The 18,727-nt window shown below is 42.4% G+C and overlaps 2 protein-coding genes across 47 annotated transcripts in view; one reads left to right on the top strand and one right to left on the bottom strand.

The window, feature by feature from the left end:
* The window catches only part of LOC110532326 (homeodomain-interacting protein kinase 2), a 107,581-nt gene extending 105,957 nt beyond the window's left edge, over positions 1-1,624 (bottom strand). For 27 of the 46 annotated variants that reach the window (XR_016495132.1, XR_016495150.1, XR_016495133.1 and 24 more), the window contains exon 1: positions 1,225-1,624. Coding sequence is in view for 30 of the 46 variants with exons in the window: in XM_036977712.2 (XP_036833607.2) it covers positions 1,225-1,243 (19 nt within the window). In the remaining 16 variants the exon portion in view is untranslated. The remainder of the gene's footprint in view (positions 1-1,224) is intronic. The other 19 variants (XR_016495129.1, XR_016495147.1, XR_005051748.2 and 16 more) reach the window with 1 other exon arrangement.
* Positions 1,625-3,280: 1,656 nt separating this feature from the next.
* The window catches only part of LOC110532319 (thromboxane-A synthase), a 108,775-nt gene continuing 93,328 nt past the window's right edge, over positions 3,281-18,727 (top strand). Inside the window, 2 exon segments of the mRNA XM_036977694.2 lie at positions 3,281-3,450; positions 12,981-13,117. Of these exon segments, the coding sequence (XP_036833589.1) occupies positions 13,029-13,117 (89 nt within the window). The 5' untranslated portion in view covers positions 3,281-3,450; positions 12,981-13,028.

The raw sequence follows: 18,727 nt of genomic DNA, 5'->3' as shown, positions 1-18,727 counted from the left end.
TTAGGCCTACACCAACTTTCACATTTTCAACAACAAAAAAATGCATCCAAACTAAACGTGATTGTATATGTAGTTACTGGTTTGTTACAAAGGGTTATGTTCCAAGTTAAACCAGCAGAGGGAGCACGGACTAATAGTAAAATAGACAAACGGCAATAATAAAAACATACATTTTCACATTACACCCTAACCAAAAAAGAAAGTAATGGCTCCTTTTTTTGGGGTTAATGACAAGAATGTATGTCCCCAAAAAATCTGCAGTGTAATTCTAAAGAGCAGGGAGGTGTATTGTGCAGTAGTTTATAATATGAAAAGATTATGGATATTAGTAGATGACCAAATAGCATTTGCCCTGGTAGTCATCACAACATGTATAGAAAATTACAATTGTACCATAGCCATGAGACCTGTCTCTATCTGGTCTGCCTTATTCCAAGAATTAAGACTCTTTACCATGTGAGACATTGTAACAGAACAAAATAGAATTGCACTCTACTCGTGTCTTTAGGGCATAGCATTTTTCCTAAACATGCTGAGTACAATTCTCTCAATGGGATTAGTCACAGACGTAATGCAGCAACAGCAGTAGGCTACATAAGCATGTCTTTGCTTTTGGTTGAAAATCTATCTTTGCACAAATGAATAAACGTTATGGAGCACTAAACATTTAACCAGAAATTGAAAGTGTAGGTTTTAAATTGAGATAAATTAGGCTAAATTTGCTCTCCGGTTGCGTGACTATGTGCGAACTGCGATGTTCTTTCTTCTCGCCCTTTCTCTCTCCTCTGTAGGCTATAGAGCAATGGTGTAATTTCAACACCAAGACTATTTGGAATCAAATGCAATAGCTTTTAAATTAAGATTTTGAAATGTATTTGTAGCCGACTGGATTAAAATCGTGGGATATCACACGGGAACATCACAAGAGAATAATTATGACGGCTAGGGATGCAGACTGTAGCCTACATAAGGATTCGACCATCGATGTCACACTACATGTTTGCAACCAGAGCAATAACTACTATGACAAAGTGATACATATTATCAAACTACTATGGAGCTAAACTAAACACTAAACAGAAAATGCATCATTCTATCATTTTGTAATACAAAGAAGCGATAGGGTGCAAGGCAGTTATCTCTCTTGCCTCTTTCTTATTCACAACATTATTTTATACAAGACCGGTTGACCTCAAAAATACTTCAGATATAAACATATATTACCTTCGTATACAGGGGCCATCGGTGCAAGGACTTCTGTTATTCATGGCAAAAAATAAAGCGAGATATCTGTTCAGAACTCAGTAAAAATCTGCCATCTTGAGCCCCTGACAGAGTCGCTGTCTCCTGCATTACTAGCTCAGTTCATTAGTGAGAAGAAAAATCTAAAATCCCATCCAAGGTTACAAATTCGTGCTCAGTCCACGGGAAAAATATAGTGTATTATTTCTGAAACAAAACCCTGCCGATTGTGAATAGTTTTTTGGCTCAAATGTTGAGCCAAATTGCAGGTTGACTTCAGCTAGTGTACGACATGTCTGTAGAGTCCCTGCAAAAGTTGCAATGCGAGCGGAGCGAGTTTGGTGTACAGTATAGTCAATTGACTATCGAGTCGATCCTAGTCTTAACTGTTACATTGTAGTGCAACTTTGTAACTATTAATTCATAACGTTTAATGTGATTTGATATTTGGAGAAAAGGCCTACATATTAAAATGTATATAAAATAATAGTGGGTTATAGGTTATATGCATGTGGATGTTGTAGCCTGGCTTTTGTTAAAACATGAGCCTATAGGCCTTTTGTTTTATAATTTTTTAGCACTACACAGCGGATTCCAATAATGAAAGCTTAATGATGAGTTAAGTAATGAATCAGCTGTGTAGTTTTAGGGCAAAAAAAACAAAACGTGCACCCCTTGGGGTCCCCAGGACCGAGTTTGGGAAACACTGGTCTACAGGCTAACTGCAATCATTAATTAAGCTGTAATTAAAATGTAATTAACTCCTCCAGATTGGCATCCTCCTAATATTAAAAACGACATCCTAACTTACACAAATAATATCAGGTGAGTAGTAACCTCATTTTAAACACTTTTATTAACAGAAGCTCTACAGGAACAAGCGCAAATGTAACAGCATGAACTATTATGCAATAACCCAGTATAAAGTATCGCTGGGTCTAGTTTTCGAAATGCGCATTTGCATAGTGTTGAATGATTCTGTGGGCCATTCGTCGTGCCTGTATCAAGCAGTCATCACACAGCATGACGACATTGTATTTTCACAGAGCGAACTAGACAGGAATCAGATGACATAGTCTCACACAGATGTGAGTAATCTGTCATTTACTAGCAACATTAAAAGTCACCCTCTGCACTATTTCCCCCAGTCACACCCCGGTACATTTTAGATTCTTAACGAGAAAAGGGGCGTTATTTATTTGCACCCTGTTTATAAGAATATAAAAAATCATGTGCAGTGATGTAAACATAGGATTCGTATAGAACCATCACTAAAATAATACGCTCAGCAGGCTATTATGGATATTTTGAATGAATGAGTCTAAAACAAAACACATGGTGGATAAATGAATGGATGATTGCATGACATAATATGTGTGATGTAACTGGGCAATATTAGTCAAATTGTGGAAAAAGGACAGAATCGTGTTTTTAGTCTACTATTTATGTATGCTACTAATGAGACTATATGGTGGTGCCAGTTAAATAGCATCAAGAGCATCATGTGATTGTAGGCCTATAGCCTATTTACCAACCTGGACTCTAAAGTCTGTGCCCTTCCAACTTCGCTTGCACCGCACCTTGTTCGACATCCTCCTCGTCCTCTCCACGCAGCGACTTCTGCAGCTGATCAAATCTGATCTGAGTCACGCATACCCATAGAATTAGGAGTTAATATACTAACAATATACTAAGGATCTCGTACCATTGAAGCCATCATCTGGAATCCTGAAACAATTAAAGTACAATAAGAACTGATCCCCTGTTCTCCATCAGGTCACCTACAGCATATAGCCCAATGCTAGACAAGTAAGCTTATTCTAGTTCAGGGCCACGGTTAACTAGGCTACTAACAGTATCATATATGACTGTAAACTATCTCTGTTATACATGCACACATGATCGTATATCATCTGAAGAGCAATACAAGTGCATTGCAATAGGTTCATCTTTATATAGGCCTAGGATTTTGATAGAAACGCCTTTCATTTTGATAACAGATTGTTTTACTTCACACAATTCCTTTTTATAGCCTATCTTTATCGGATCAGCTGCCTTTGCTTGAGCAAAAAGACTTCAACTTCCAGGGAGCAAAGTCCACGCAGAAAATGTAGTCCTTCTAAAGAACTACAGTACGTATTCTTCTCTTTTCGTGTCAACAACCAGAAGTGGTCTAACAACTATAGTCTACAATCAAGTAATAACGAGGTAAGAACTAAAACATAAATAGATACAGTAACCCTGTGTAATTTTGTTCACTCTCTGTAACACTTGAAGCTTCGAGGGATATCCGCCGTAATGTGTCTAAATGTACCAGTTGTGATCACGTGCAACCATCAGTGACATAACGCAACGTTGTGGCATAATCAAACACCGGTCAATCGTATGACGATGCAAATGTGGCATATTAAACTATCACGCATTTTGACTTGGGTTATTTGATAGTTAGCACCATATTTGTTGACCTCAGATTCTACGATATCAGTTGAATTAGGCTACATAATGTGACACCAACTCAATGCAATGTAGCCATTTCTTTGACACGGTCTTGGTCGGGACATAGTACGATTTATCAGTTTCTGTCCATGGCTTGGACAATCTTTAACATATATTAACGAATTGTTGAATCATATGAAAGGAAACTGGCAAAGCACTGTTTGAAATTGTACTAGAAATTAGAATACAGTTGTATTAGCCTGTAACGCTCAATTAGTGAATGGGTGTGGAGTCAGGCGCAGAGAGCAAAGGATGCGGGAAAAACACGCTTTACTGTCCAAAAATCACAGGAACAAAATAGTATACCAAACCAGGTATAACTACAAAACAAAAATGTACACTATCGTGAAAATACTAGGACAGCGAGAAACCCAACAAAACACTAACCACTCTAACACATACAGAATAACAAGCCCGCACAAACAAGCGGGCTAAACCAACTTAAATAACCCCACCCTAACCACCAAACAAGGAACAGGTGAAACCAATTAGACAAAAGCAAACGAACACAGAACAAAGGATCGGTGGCAGCTAGTAGACCGGCGACGACGACCGCCGAGAGCCACCCAAACAAGAAGGGGAGCCACCTTCGGTAATATTCGTGACAGTACCCCCCCACCCCCGAAGCGCAGCTCCCGCAGCGCGCCGACGCCGGCCTCGATGGAACTCTCTCAACATAGATGGATCCAGAATATCCCCCACCGGGACCCAGCACCTCTCTTCCGGACCGTACCCCTCCCAGTCAACGAGGTACTGCAGGCCCCTCACCCGGCGTCTTGAGTCCAGAATAGCTCGTATCGTGTACGCCAGGACCCCTCGATGTCCAGAGGGGGCGGAGGGACCTCCGGAACCTCACCTTCCTGCATGGGACCAGCTACCACCGGCCTGAGAAGAGACACATGAAACGAGGGGTTAATGCGATAATACGAAGGAAGTAATAATCAATAACAAACCTCGTTTATTCTCCTCAGGACTTTAAATGGCCCTACACACTGCGGACCCAGCTTCCGGCAGGGCAAGCGGAGGGGCAGGTTTCGGGTCGAGAGCCATCTACCTGCCTGAGCTTCCTCTCAGTCCTGAGCTTCCTCTCAGTCCTGAGCTTCCTCTCAGTCCTGAGCTTCCTCTCAGTCCTGAGCTTCCTCTCAGTCCTGAGTTTCCTCTCAGTCCTGAGCTTCCCCTCAGTCCTGAGCTTCCTCTTAGTCCTGAGCTTCCTCTTAGTCCCGAGCTTCCTCTCAGTCCCGAGCTTCCTCTCAGTCCTGAGCTTCCCCTCAGTCCCGAGCCTCCCCTCAGTCCCGAGCCTCCCCTCAGTCCCGAGCCTCCCCTCAGTCCCGAGCCACCGCTCAGTCCCGAGCCACCGCTCAGTCCCGAGCCACCGCTCAGTCCCGAGCCACCCCTCAGTCCCGAGCCACCCCTCAGTCCCGAGCCTCCCCTCAGTCCCGAGCCACCCCTCAGTCCCGAGCCACCCCTCAGTCCCGAGCCACCCCTCAGTCCCGAGCCACCCCTCAGTCCCGAGCCACCCCTTAGTCCCGAGCTACCCCTCAGTCCCGAGCTATCCCAGTCCCGAGCTGTCCCTCAGTCCAGTGGGGCCCTTGGTTAGGGTTACTAAGCCAAGGTCGGTGGCGAGGGTTGCCAATCTAAGGACGTGATGCATGCGGACTAAGACTTTGTTGGAGTGGGGTCCACGTCCCGCGCCGGAGCCGCCACCGTGGACAGATGCCCACCCGGACCCTCCCCTATGGGTTTAGGTGTGCGGTCAGGAGTCCGCACCTTGGGGGGGGGGGAGGGGTTCTGTCACGCCCTGGTCTTAGTATTTTGTGTTTTCTTTATTATTTTGGTCAGGCCAGGGTGTGACATGGGTTAATTATGTGGTGTGTTTTGTCTTGGGGTTTTTGTAGGTATTGGGATTGTGCTACAGTGGGGTTATCTAGAAAAGTCTATGGTTGCCTGAAGTGGTTCTCAATCAGAGGCAGGTGTTTATCGTTGTCTCTGATTGGGAAACTTATTTAGGCAGCCATATTCTTTGAGTGGTTTGTGGGGGATTGTTCCTGTCTCTGTTTGCACCAGATAGGCTGTTTAGGTTTTTTCATGGTTATTGTTTTTGTATACTGTTTGTGTTTTCATCTTTATTAAAGATGTATACAAATAACCACGCTGCATTTTGGTCCGATCCCTGCTACAACTCCTCTTCAGAGGAAGAGGAGAAAGAAAACCATAACATAGCCTACATGTCATTACGCCAATAAAGTAAAACGTGGTGAATACAAATGTATGGTAGGCTATCTGTACAACTTAATGACCCAGAAATAGTATAATGTTATTCAGAAGTTCAGAATTTTTCCTTAATAATGATAGTATTAATGAATTATAGTATCCTTAATTATATAAGCCATTACATTTACATTTCCGTCATTTAGCAGATGCTCTTATCCAGAGCAACTTACAGTTAGTGCATTCATCTTAAGATAGCTAGGTAGTACAACCACATATCTCAGTCATAGTATGTACATTTTTCCTTAATAAAGTAGCTATCAGCAAGGGGGAGGGGGTTTCTTTGCACTCTGGGAGGGACACTGTGGAGTTGTCAACTGTGATGGAGAGGTCTTGGCACTCCCTGGGAGGAAGAGCAGCTCCGTCTTGTTGAGGTTGAGCTTGAGGTGGTGGGCCGACATCCAGGCTGAGATATCTGCCAGGCATGCAGATGCGTGTCACCACCTGGGTGTCAGAAGGGGGGAAGGAGAAAGGTAGTTGAGTGTCATCTGATAGTTCACAGTGTCGAAGGCAGCAGATAGATCTAGGAGGATGAGAACGGAGAGTGGAACTTTTGTGAGTGTAATGTTTACATTCATATTGTTTATTTAACTTTTGTTTATTATCTATTTCACTTGCTTTGGCAATGTGAACAAATGTTTCCCATGCCAAAAAAGCCCTTTGAATTGAATTGCGCGAGTCAGCTTTGGCAGTGTGGAGACTGAACCACAGTGACACAGAGGAGAGCAGTCTCAGTTGAGTGACCCGTCTTGAAGCCTGATTGGTTAGGGTCAAGAAGGTCGTACTGAGAGAGATAGCGAGAGAGTTGGTCAGAGGCAGCACATTCAAGTGTTTTGGAAAGAAAAAGAAAGAAGGGGTAAGGCCATAATAGGGTAAGGGATTTTTGATTGAGGTTACCTCAGTTGATGTGTGAAATGCTTCTAAATCAAATATTTCACTAACTGGATTCTAAATTCCTACAAAAGTCTAGTCTGAATAATTAATTTCACAAGCATGTTGTAGTCTTTTGGAAATAATGGCAGAATATTCCATATTCCTCTGTATTACCTGTATTACCCAGACCCATGTGATCATCCACTATGTCAAGGTTGACATATTGTGTTAAAGATCGACTGAATACTGAATGTTTCTCACAGGCTGATCGACTTTAACAGATAAGACAGATGAAAGCATCAGAATGTTGAAAATGGGTCATCGTTTGAAAGGTCTTATAAGTCAATTAAATAAGTCCTATTTAATAAATGTGTTGCTTTCCTGCTGTTATCTCTCCGCTGTACTGCTGCATGTTGTGTATAATTGAGTCAGTAATGATCTTTTATATGCTCTAGTCAGTCTAGTGTATAAATCCAATATCTGTTACGTTTATAACTGCATGCACTGTTGATTTAGTAATATTCTTTATAAAATATATATTTTTTACCTTTATTTTGACAGGGAGACAATGCTGAGACCATATTAAAATACAATATACACATTAAACTACACATCCATATAAAATATTAAAATACATGTTATTATACACAAAAATACATGAGCAGCAAAACACAATAACAAACACATTCTTCAGTGTAAAGATTCCCTAACAGCTGTCTGAAATGCCCTAGAGGCACCAATTCCTCATATATATATTCTTTACCCTTTTTCTCCCCAATTTCGTGGTATCCAATTGGTAGTTACAGTCTTGTCCCGTCGCTGCAACTCCCGTACAGACTCGGGAGAGGCAAAGGTTGAGAGCCGTGCGTCCTCCAAAACACAACCCAGCCAAGTCACACTGCCCGCTTAACCCAGAAGCCAGCCGCACCAATGTGTCGGAGGAAACACTGTACGCCTGGCGACCGTGTCAGCATGCATTGCACCCGGCCCGCCACAGGAGTCACTAGGTCACGATGGGACAAGAACGTCCCTGCTGGCCCTAACCCAGACGATGCTGGGCCAATTGTGCGTCGCCCCATGGGTCTCCCGGTCGCGGCCGGCTGCGACAGAGCCTGGACTCAAGCCAGGCTCTTTAGTGGCACAGCTAGCACTGCGATGCAGTGCCTTAGACCACTGCGCCACTCAGGAGTCCCTAATTCCTCCTATTTTAAAGTGCATTGGAGATCATTCATAAGGTGCAAAAAAACTGAAAGCAGATCTACCCAACTCAGTGGAGATGGAAGGGATCTCCAGAGTTAGCCCTCCCTGAGACCGGGTCTGGTATCTCTAACAGTGAAGTAAGGTAGGGTGGAAGTTTATGTAGATAAACTGTGTCCAATGGCTTCAATACATTGGCAGCTGTGTTCATATAGGCAATATCCCCATAGTCTAACACCTGTATGAATGTCGACTGAATTATATGTTTTTATTTTATTTAATGAAAGGCATATAAAATGCCAGATATGTCAAGGTATTTATAAGCGCTGACACGATCAATGAGGACACCATCCAATGTATATATGCATAAATCATAAGAGACATTTTTACGTGATATGGAGAATAACATATACTTGGTTTTACCTACATTAAGTACCAGTGTCAGTTCAACAAAGGCTTTCTGCAAATCAACGAAGGCAGATTGAAGCTCCTAAAAAGCCTGGGCAACCGTGGGGGCAACAGCATACACACACAGTGTTGTCTGCACTGCATACAGGTGTATGTTAAACAAATGAGCAGATAGACCAACATTGTTTGTATAGACAGTAAAAAGTACACAACCTGAAATCGATCCCTGTGGGACACCTTTTGTAATATCAAGGAAACCTGACTCAACACCATCAGAAAAACATGATTTTAAAAAATATATAAAATAGAAACATACACTACATGTTTTATTTTGTTATGCCGCTTATCAGTCTTGTGTGGAGTTCAAAGGGAACTAAAACCAATCATCTGAGAAAATTAATTTAGGAAAGTTGTGTAAATTCAGCCTGGTTAAACCAGACTGAATGTAGCTACATTATTTTGGGTGCCAGGCTAGTGTAAGTTTAAGTGTAATACACTTATTTCATTTAGTTGTAAGACAGTGAAATATAACAATATATACAGATGGGTGCCTGTACAGAGTCAATATGCGGAGGCACCGGTTAGTTGAGGTAGTATGTACATGTAGGTAGAGTTAATTAAAGTGACTATGCATAGATGACAACAGAGAGTCAGTGGTGTGAAGAGGGGGAGGGGCAATGCCTTTGACTAGATGTTCAGGAGTCTTATGGCTTGGGGGTAGAAGCTGTTTAGAAGCCTCTTGGACCTGGACTTGGCTCATGAATCATGTTGTTAACTCGGTGCCATCCTCCTAGACCTGAGGGGTATACCACAAAGCAGGATCAGTGAGTTAGCCAGCTAACTTTGATAAACAGCCAAATAACTGTTGATTATCTGGTTCAAAAGGAAAACGTATGTTTTTAGTTGTTATGAAAAATGCATGCAGTATTTTTCTTGATTAACATGCCAGAGTAATGTGATTCACGTTAAATACACTATGTCTTGCTTAGTTTCAGGAGGCTAATATACGTTGTGAACGGTTTTTGTTTCCTTTGTCTGCTTGTGTGCAAATCCCCTTGCGGTTTCTGTTTGTAGGCAGTGTGGTGATTTTCCTGCTCATGAAAAGAAACTGGTTTACACTGTGAAGCAGCCTTTTATCTGTAAACACAGTTAGTTTGATCTGACAATGATTTTTCCGCTCATCAGTTTTTTTGTTGTTGTTATGAGCCATGCGCATTGAAACAATGCACAGCTCAAACTTGACCAATACACAGAAAAGGCAAAGATAAGCTATCAATGCTGAAACATAGTCTAGTTATTTTTTTATCACACAACATTCAGAAACACTGCCATTCTATAGGCTTAGTATCTGTCTCTTGGCCTGTAGGCCACTTTCCTTTCCAGACTGTACTGCACTCATCTAGCTAGATTCTCCAAATGTCATCTTTGTTTTGCCAAAACGTCCGGTCTGTACCACACATTGACTGTGACTGATTGTGATGGGTCCTGTTCAGAAGGTCAGCGTGTGATCATCAGTAGCAGGCCTGGCCTGTATGTTCCTCTCAGAGGGTTGATCATTCAGTAACACATTGTTACAGAGGACAGCAGGGCAGACAGGACAGAGGAGGCTCGCTCTCAGCCTCAGGGTTCTCTCTAAGCAGGGGAAGGGGGAAGAGCTAAAACGAATCATTGACAGTGAAGGGGAAGTTACCTTGGAAACCACAAACCTGCAGAGTTTGAGACAGTTGAAGTAAGCCCAGAGAAGTCTTGAATAGGTGTTTTTCTTATGTAGTGACATGTACTTTAACTGCAGGCAGGCAGGAGGTTGAGTAGGGTGCAAAAAGTGTGTTTTATTCACAAAATAAGGATAGCCTAGTGATAGCAGTGGTTAGGATAAATTATAGGCCTAATGTCTGCAAACATAGGCAAAAATAACTTACAAAACAAACAAACGATGAACAGAAACTTAATCAAATAAATTGAACTCAATCCAAACTGGATTTGACCTAAGGAAACAGGCTACTGGTAGGCCTACTGTGAAACAAAATACATCCTACATTCTGATAGGCCTACTCATCAGAGCTCCTCGATGTCGATCAAGAACACTAGGAAAGCCAGGTAGAAATAGCTATGGGCCAAACCATAGCTACAATGAACATCACCGATGAACTGTTAAAATACACAACAGAGAGGCTATACACTAGAGCTGTCTAAAAGCAGACAAATCACATTATTTAAATGCCGTATACTTAAGCATTTTACAATAGGAGATATCTCATGATTAGGCAAATAACCAACAAATACAAAATGGCCAAACCCGCTGGAAAAAGGTGTGCATGCTTGTGGAGGAACCGAGTATGTACAAGTCCGCGGGAGCGCTTCGTGAAGTGTGCGGTCATGCACGGTCATGCACGAAGAAGCGGCACTAATCACGAAATAAGAACACAAGATAAATGCTCAAACTGAAGGAAAATAACTTCCCTTTATTAACAAACCTGACTCACGATTAGCGTTTATACCAACATTCAAATCTCAAGAAAGTCGGGGCAAGTCTAGCCGGTTGGACAGGTGATCGCAAGTCACGATTAGCCTAATTAAAGAGCGCCTGTCGCCATTACATAACCTGGCTAGGTATAACTTTGAACCTATACATCTACAGCCATTGTGTGTTTTTTACAAGCACATATTTCACCTGCATCATATCATGCGTCATGATCTGACTTTTGAAATGCTTTGACTTCCCAGTGCAGCCCCATAGAGGAGACCAGGGCACGAAGTAAATAACTGAAATTAGAAACCACTTGAAAAGCGTTTATTCGATGTGCTAAGGGACAGATCAAAATGTACTGGAGGGGTGGGCCTGGTCCAACTCGAGGTGTCTTAAAAACAAATGCACCCCCCCCCCCTTCCACACACACACAACATTACCAATATTTTCACATGACCCTCCCCTTATACTGTAAAATAAATTGAACACCCTTCCCCCTCATAGAATTAACTCAAAATAATGTTTACGACCACAACAAAAACAATACATGTAGCGACCCTGTGTTTAGAAACATGGATATCGACTTTGCCACTTCAGCATGCTTTTGTGGCACAGTCAACGCCGCGCAGGGCTACGGGCCAGAATGTTGAGGCTTCGCCGACCACCACAGACGAGCTCCCTCTCCCTGCCTGTTTCATTACACCACGATCAGAGCTGGCTGCAGACAATGATCAGCTAGGAGGAAATCAGATTTTCAACATTTTGATGCCATTATATATTAAATATATGCAACAAATGTTCCTACCAACAGGTTTCAACCAATACACAAAGCATACTGACTTTGTGCACTTCCAAATCATGGTTGGCATTTTCAACACCACAATAAATAGACTATGTCTATCTCAACAAACAGAAAATCCCTCCCTACCTTGTATCAAAGTCTTGGCTTGACAATCTCTGAAAGCCATTCAACTTGTTGGTGTTTCGTTACAGATGTCTCTTTCCATTCATCAATTGGCCGCTGGACAGTTTGGATTGATTGATTGTATTTGTCCGTTTAAAAAATACATATGTATACAAAGATTTTTTCAAGTGACCACGATTGCACAATAAAGTTGGGGACTTATTTCCATTGTGGTCCTTATTTTTAAAAAAAACGTAAATACATATATAATTACTTAGATCCAGACACGTTACAGAGATAGAGACACGCAAACAAATGCTCAACCTCCAGGTGAGTATGAAGGGGGGAGTTTAAGTACAATTCTTACAAGCTTGTTTTGGCTGGTGTGTAGCTTATTATTTAAATGTTTGGGGCTGCTGGTGAACCATGGTGTGCAGGCATAATCAACGTGACATTGGGCCAGCGCACTTGTCGCTCTCTAGGGTGTCTATAGCTAGCTTTTCATCCATATGGCAATAGATTTTCATGTGAATATTCTAAAATCTTCATAAAAACATATGCTGCACATCAAAACACAAGGGATAGTGTGTTTGTAATTTGTTATATGCTGTTTTTAAGGACATGGTAAATGTATCTCATTTGACCAACATCCCTCAGTTGTTGATGGAGCTGGCTGCGGCAGGCCAGATCTGAATGCATATGGTTGTCCATTACATGTGTCAAATGTCTGGTGAATTCAAATCTTCCCTGTCATGTTGCCCGGTGACATGTGCCATTTCAGAGTTTCCTCCAGGAACATTGGACACCGGACAACATGACAGGGCAGATTGTTATTTTTGGCTAATTTTGTTTATTTTAATCCAAATATCAGTTCCAAATCAGAGCCGTTTTCAATTAACCCTCATTTCTTTTGCCATTGAAGACCGTGTTACAATTAATCCCACAGCCTGTTACAATTATCGCCGTGAGAAATACAAGGGGAGCATTTTTCTTCAGCCACTTTCCAGTTGAATTGTAAACTTTACTGGTATGTCCTAAAAACGTTATTACAGTGTAGAATTGTAATCATTTCCTTACATACTCACATAAATACGATCTCATCTCTACCTTCTCTTCTCTCCATAGGAGCTATTTGGCCAGTGTTTGTGTTGGTCTGAGGTGGTGATCAGCGTCATGGAGGTGGTTATGAACATCCTGATGATACCAGTACCAGGTGGAGTATCTGTGTCCCTGTTCATGATCTTCCTGGCTCTGCTCTACTGGTAAATCAATGTCTTCTGCCTCTAGTCTAGGGCAATAGAACAAATCCAAAACTCAGCATGTATTGTAAACAGATGTGCGTGTTGGTACTGTGTGTGTTTTTCAGTTTAGTATGTGTTGTGTTTATGACATAATATGCTTGACATATTCAAGCAAACACAAATACGTATTGTATAGGTGTAGCAGTGTCGTCTTGTGACGTCATTATATTACATATTGATGTACTGCAGGGGTTGTCAACAGGTGGCCCGTTGTTGGTCAGAAAAACACCAGGAAAGACACCAGGAATTCAGAAAATATGTTCCCAAGTATTCCCACAAATAAAACAATTTGAGATATGTGTTCGTGTCTCAATGTAATCAAGATGTGAATTGATTGTTATTGTCACATTTGCAGTGTACAATTTATAATGATTATTTTCAATCGGTCTGTGGCGGAATCTCGTTGCCTACCGCTGAGGTACCCCCGATGTACTACATGTCACAGATCTACAGATCTACATGTCACAGATCTACAGATCTACATGTCACAGATCTACAGATTTACATGTCACAGATCTACAGATTTACATGTCACAGATCTACAGATTTACATGTCACAGATCTACAGATTTACATGTCACAGATCTACAGATCTACATGTCACAGATCTACAGATTTACATGTCACAGATCTACACGTCACAGATCTACAGATTTACATGTCACAGATCTACATGTCACAGATCTACAGATTTACATGTCACAGATCTACAGATTTACATGTCACAGATCTACACGTCACAGATCTACAGATTGACATGTCACAGATCTACAGATTTACATGTCACAGATCTACATGTCACAGATCTACAGATTTACATGTCACAGATCTACATGTCACAGATCTACAGATTTACATGTCATAGATCTACACGTCACAGATCTACATGTCACAGATCTACATGTCACAGACCTACATGTCACAGACCTACATACTGTATGTTACAGTATGCATTGTACTGTTCTAAGCTTTGATTTGGAGAATGTTAAATGTTAAGAAGCCTGGATGTCAGGATAGTTGTAGGGTGTTCAAATGACACACACTACAAGTCCTCAATTCAGGGTAGGAGGTTAATCAGCATGAACCGATCAAAATACAACATTTTGCATGTTCTCAACCTTCATCACATATGACTAAAAGTGAGAAAACCACTTTGCAGAAGGAGCACGTTTCATTTCAGTCCCACACTAGCAAGGATTAGTAGCCGTCTAGGCCAGCCATGCCAGATTGATGCTCTGTCATACAAAGTAGCGAGAGAGGCTGACAAGCATGTTCTTTCTCTCTCCGCAGAGTACGGAGACTGACTGAACACTGTTGGGTGTTCAGTGTTGTGGAAAATGTTGTTTTGTAGAGCAAGCATAAAGCCTGCTGTTTGTGGTATACCGGTGATACACTTGGTTTCTCTTTAACTTGTGGGTTATACACTACATACTGTAGGTTTCCACTTCAGATGTATAGCAGTTTCAGGCACCATGTTGAAACTGTTGGTTTTTGAAGATGCCGACTACACACACACACGCACACACACTCAGCTCCTCAGGACAAGTCAATTCCTGTCTGTTGCCATTCAGTTGTAACAAATCAAAAGAGGCTGTGGTATATAAGGTCCTCTTAAGCTGTCTCAGCCCAAATGAAGATTTATATCTGACGATGAAACTAACTTGCACGAGGGGCCGTCATGACACCGGGGTTCGAAATGACTAGATTTAGGAGAGGTCAAGTCAATTTGTCTTTGGCTCTCCGTCATTGTCATAAGCCACATCAGAGAATTATTAGGTTTGCCCTTTAAACATTGCTGAACTGCAAAATGTGTCTCGGCATAGAACCTTTCACCTCATCTAAACTGCACAAACTGTTCTCTGGGAAATCAGAACGCTGCCTTGTTTTGCAGTGAAGTCCCGTCCTTTTCCATTGACTTCACATGAATACTCTCATACTCTCCACGCTGGAAACGTCAACATGTGTTAATGATCTTTATCTCCAAGAAATGGCTTAATCACAGTTGCAGCATTGCTGGCAGTTTTAGTACAGGGGTGTTTTCAACGGCAAGAAGCAAACATTTCCTCTCTGAGGAGTCCTAGGGCTAGTCTTGGCCAGGCAGTGTGTGCCCAGTCAGAGTTTCACACAGCTCAAGCTGAACCTCAGGTGAACCCTCCCTGGGACCAGACTCCACCTCTCTCTCATGGCAGACCCAGCAGCTGAATGCTCAACCCTGTCTGCCTAGAAGACCATAGGACAGAGTGCCACCTACTGGTCAGTGGAGTATTGTCTGTCTGGAAAACAGAAGTTGCCGCCTGGTTAAACAGAGTCATATTCTTTAGGCACCAAATGGAAGAAAACGGACTGAAACAGGGAAGGGCTACTAAACGTGTCCATTCTCTGTTTTGCTACAGTCTGCCCTAATGAATACTACCCTGGTTTATTCCCACTATAAAATACTTTGATCGTCTGTTCATGCGTTTTATGGAGGGATCAAATTCTGCTTAGTAAAAAATGATTTTTTCCCCCCACATGGTTTGGGCAGGTCCAGTCATATTTCGGGCTCCTGAGTGGCGCAGCAGTCTAAGGCACTGCATCGCAGTGCTAGAGGTGTCACTACATAGCCTGGTTTGATCCCAGGCTGTATCACTACCGGCCGTGGTCAGGAGTCCCATAGGGCGGCGCTCAATCGGCCTAGTGTTGTCCGGGTTAGGCTGTCATTGTAAATAAGAATTTTCAATAAGAATTTTTGTTCTTAACTGACTTGCCTAGTTAAATAAATATAAATATGATTTACTTCCTTTCTGACTCAATTGTCCATTGCTTTGCCCCTCTTTTCTCTCCTTGACTCATGTAAGTTTGATGGGGAAATGTTCTGTCTGTTTGAGGATACAGAGAGACGTTTCTATAGCTTAGGTACCGGGGGATATTGCCACCACATTGCAACCTGTGTGTTCTCCATAGGGTCTCCCCAATAGCCTAGCTGTAAGTGCAGTGTGGGTTTTGTGTGAAATACAATGCCCGCCGGCACACTGAACTCCCCCCTCACCCCATCTCACACACACACACACACACACACACACACACACACACACACACACACACCCTTCTCCTTTGTAACTGTAGACGTTTGTTTTCCTGGCCCACTGTCCCCTCGAGAACTTGTGTTAAACTATGTATCAGAATGAACTCTGGAAGGAACACAGTGTGTGTAACCCAACCAGGGCCCATTCACTGGACACTCAGTCCAAGTGGAACGGATGACATACCCCCCGATGATCTCACGACAAATGAACTGACTGGGGCTGTTATATCCAAGTGTCATCGTTGATGGACACTCTAACCCATAGGCACTGTTTCAAAGGTTATAATAAAGATGGTGATATCATCAGAGGTTCAGACACAGATCCATATTGCTTTTATAAGACTTAGGTAGCATCCCATATATAAATGAATATAGGGAGGTTTGGTATAAGGAGAAACTCCTTTAGTCTGTTTTTGATATAAAATCATGGCTATAAAATGGTCAGTATCCTGGCCACATTGTTCTGGGATGTCAATGTATGTGGGAGCAACATATTCTACTCCATCCGTGTGTGGTTTCACATGCACAGTTCTCTGGATTGGACTCTGACAACATGCATGACCTATATGTTTCATTAAGGCAAGCAGACTGGATAACAGTGGCTTAGCTAATTGGAATAAGCAGATGCCCAGTCTGTGTGCAATAATATCCCTCATTGGAAATATGCATTAAGCGATTGATCATATCAGAACGTTTCACCCCACTCCTAACATGCATTGCCAGTGCTCTAAGAGTATTGTGTGTGGATGAGTCTTTCCAGCTCCCCCTAATAAAACCCTACTTCCTGAAGAATAAGAGGGAGTAACAACAGGCAGGCTGTAACCAAGGTGGCAGAACAGGGCATCATAAAACACCCCAGCCTTTGGAGTAGCTCAGTCTGGAGCCTCTTCAGGCAGAGCAGAGCCATAGCACAGTATCTAATCAGACCTGGGTTCAAATAATATTTGAAATAATTTCAAATACTTTATCCGGGCTTGATTGCGCTAGCCTGGCGCAGTGTGACAAATAGAGTAGTCCCGCAAATGCAAACCCCGCCCCATCTGGAACTCCAGGCAGACAAAAAGCAGAAGCTGAAATGTTTGCAATAGTATTTGAACCCAGTCTAATAAACCCAGGACAGCTGACTTGGCAGCGCTGCGCCACGGTGCGCTGGTATCCTGCAGTTGGCCTTCCGTTGTCATTGGATGAGCCCCGTGGAGTACTTATTGTTTAGTTGAGGCTGGTTGGACAGCTCGTCCATCACACCTGCTAATCATACCACTGACTGCACACCTCCCTGACAGACAGACAAGCTGCCCTGCTCAGCCATTTTTATTTGAACATGTTTATTAATACTGAATATGGTCCACGACTACAATATCACAGAGACCGACCCACTGAAAGGTACAGTTCATCCTTCCAAGTCCACGAAAGTGTGTACAAGCGGCGAGTGTTAGACTAGAACTGAGGCTTGGGGTTGACATGCTATGGACAATGGTTCATTCTGGCTCTCCTCCTCATGACATCCAACCTGACAGACTGAAAGACACTTAAGCCCTTGTGCTCCGCAGAGCCGACAGGAAAGAGGAGGACTGTACACCATATTAAATTTTTTTATTAAAAAATATTTTTAGACACAAATGAATTCATTTTTACAAAATATAATTCCATTCACAATTAAATTGTTCCAATAAGGCCTTCCCGAGTTGTGAACTTTGAGTAGACATGTAGTAGTTATGGTACTCTATCTAGAAGCTACTCTCAGTACAATGCTAGTCGGTGGGAAGCTGGTTAGCCAAGGCCCTGTCTTTGTGAAGGAGCTGACGTCAGAGAGAACGTATTTATTTTTCCATGATGGATGAAGTGTTTCACAACACAGCTTGTCTTCCTGTTGCACTCAAGTAGTCATCCCCTTCGAAAGCAACAATCAGCGGTTGAAACAATACCAAAGAGTTTTTCTCGCCCCTGTTTCGGAGGGAAGGGGCTGGAGAAATGTAACCACTCTCAAATTCATAGACAGAGCTATGGATGCAATGACTGACCCTCCATGATATCAAATTCACCGTTTTAACCAGGTTTTGAGGCTATATAGTGTTTGTTTACATTTAATTTGTTTACAAACGTTGGAGTAAAAAAGTTTATATTTTGGGTTCTCATGGAGTGTGACAGTTGAACTAATCTCATGAGGCATTTATAAGTTATATTCTTCAAGAATCAATAGATATATATAATTAATTTATAAGTCCAAAAATGGATGTAGCAACTGCTAATTGCCTCTGATGGGCCAACAGCGCTCATTTAGTCACCTTTACTTTGCGACAACTTCATGAGAGAATCTTTGTCTCCCCTGGGGTTAGCTGTACGTAGCTTTGTTCTTACTGTTGTTCTGGTATGTGGTGAAAAAGGGAGAGAGAAACACCGTGTGTGTGTGCGTGTGTGTGTGTGTGGGTGTGTGTGTGGGTGTGTGTGTGTGTGTGTGTGATGCATGCCTGCCTGCCTGCCTGCGTGTGTGAATGTGAGGGCGGGAT

This window comes from Oncorhynchus mykiss, chromosome 1 (genome assembly GCF_057628025.1).
Source record: "Oncorhynchus mykiss isolate SJ-2025 chromosome 1, ASM5762802v1, whole genome shotgun sequence".
In the NCBI taxonomy this organism is placed as follows: domain Eukaryota; kingdom Metazoa; phylum Chordata; class Actinopteri; order Salmoniformes; family Salmonidae; genus Oncorhynchus; species Oncorhynchus mykiss.
The sequence above is the reverse complement of the archived record's forward strand: the minus strand, read 5'-3'. Positions and strand labels throughout refer to the sequence as shown.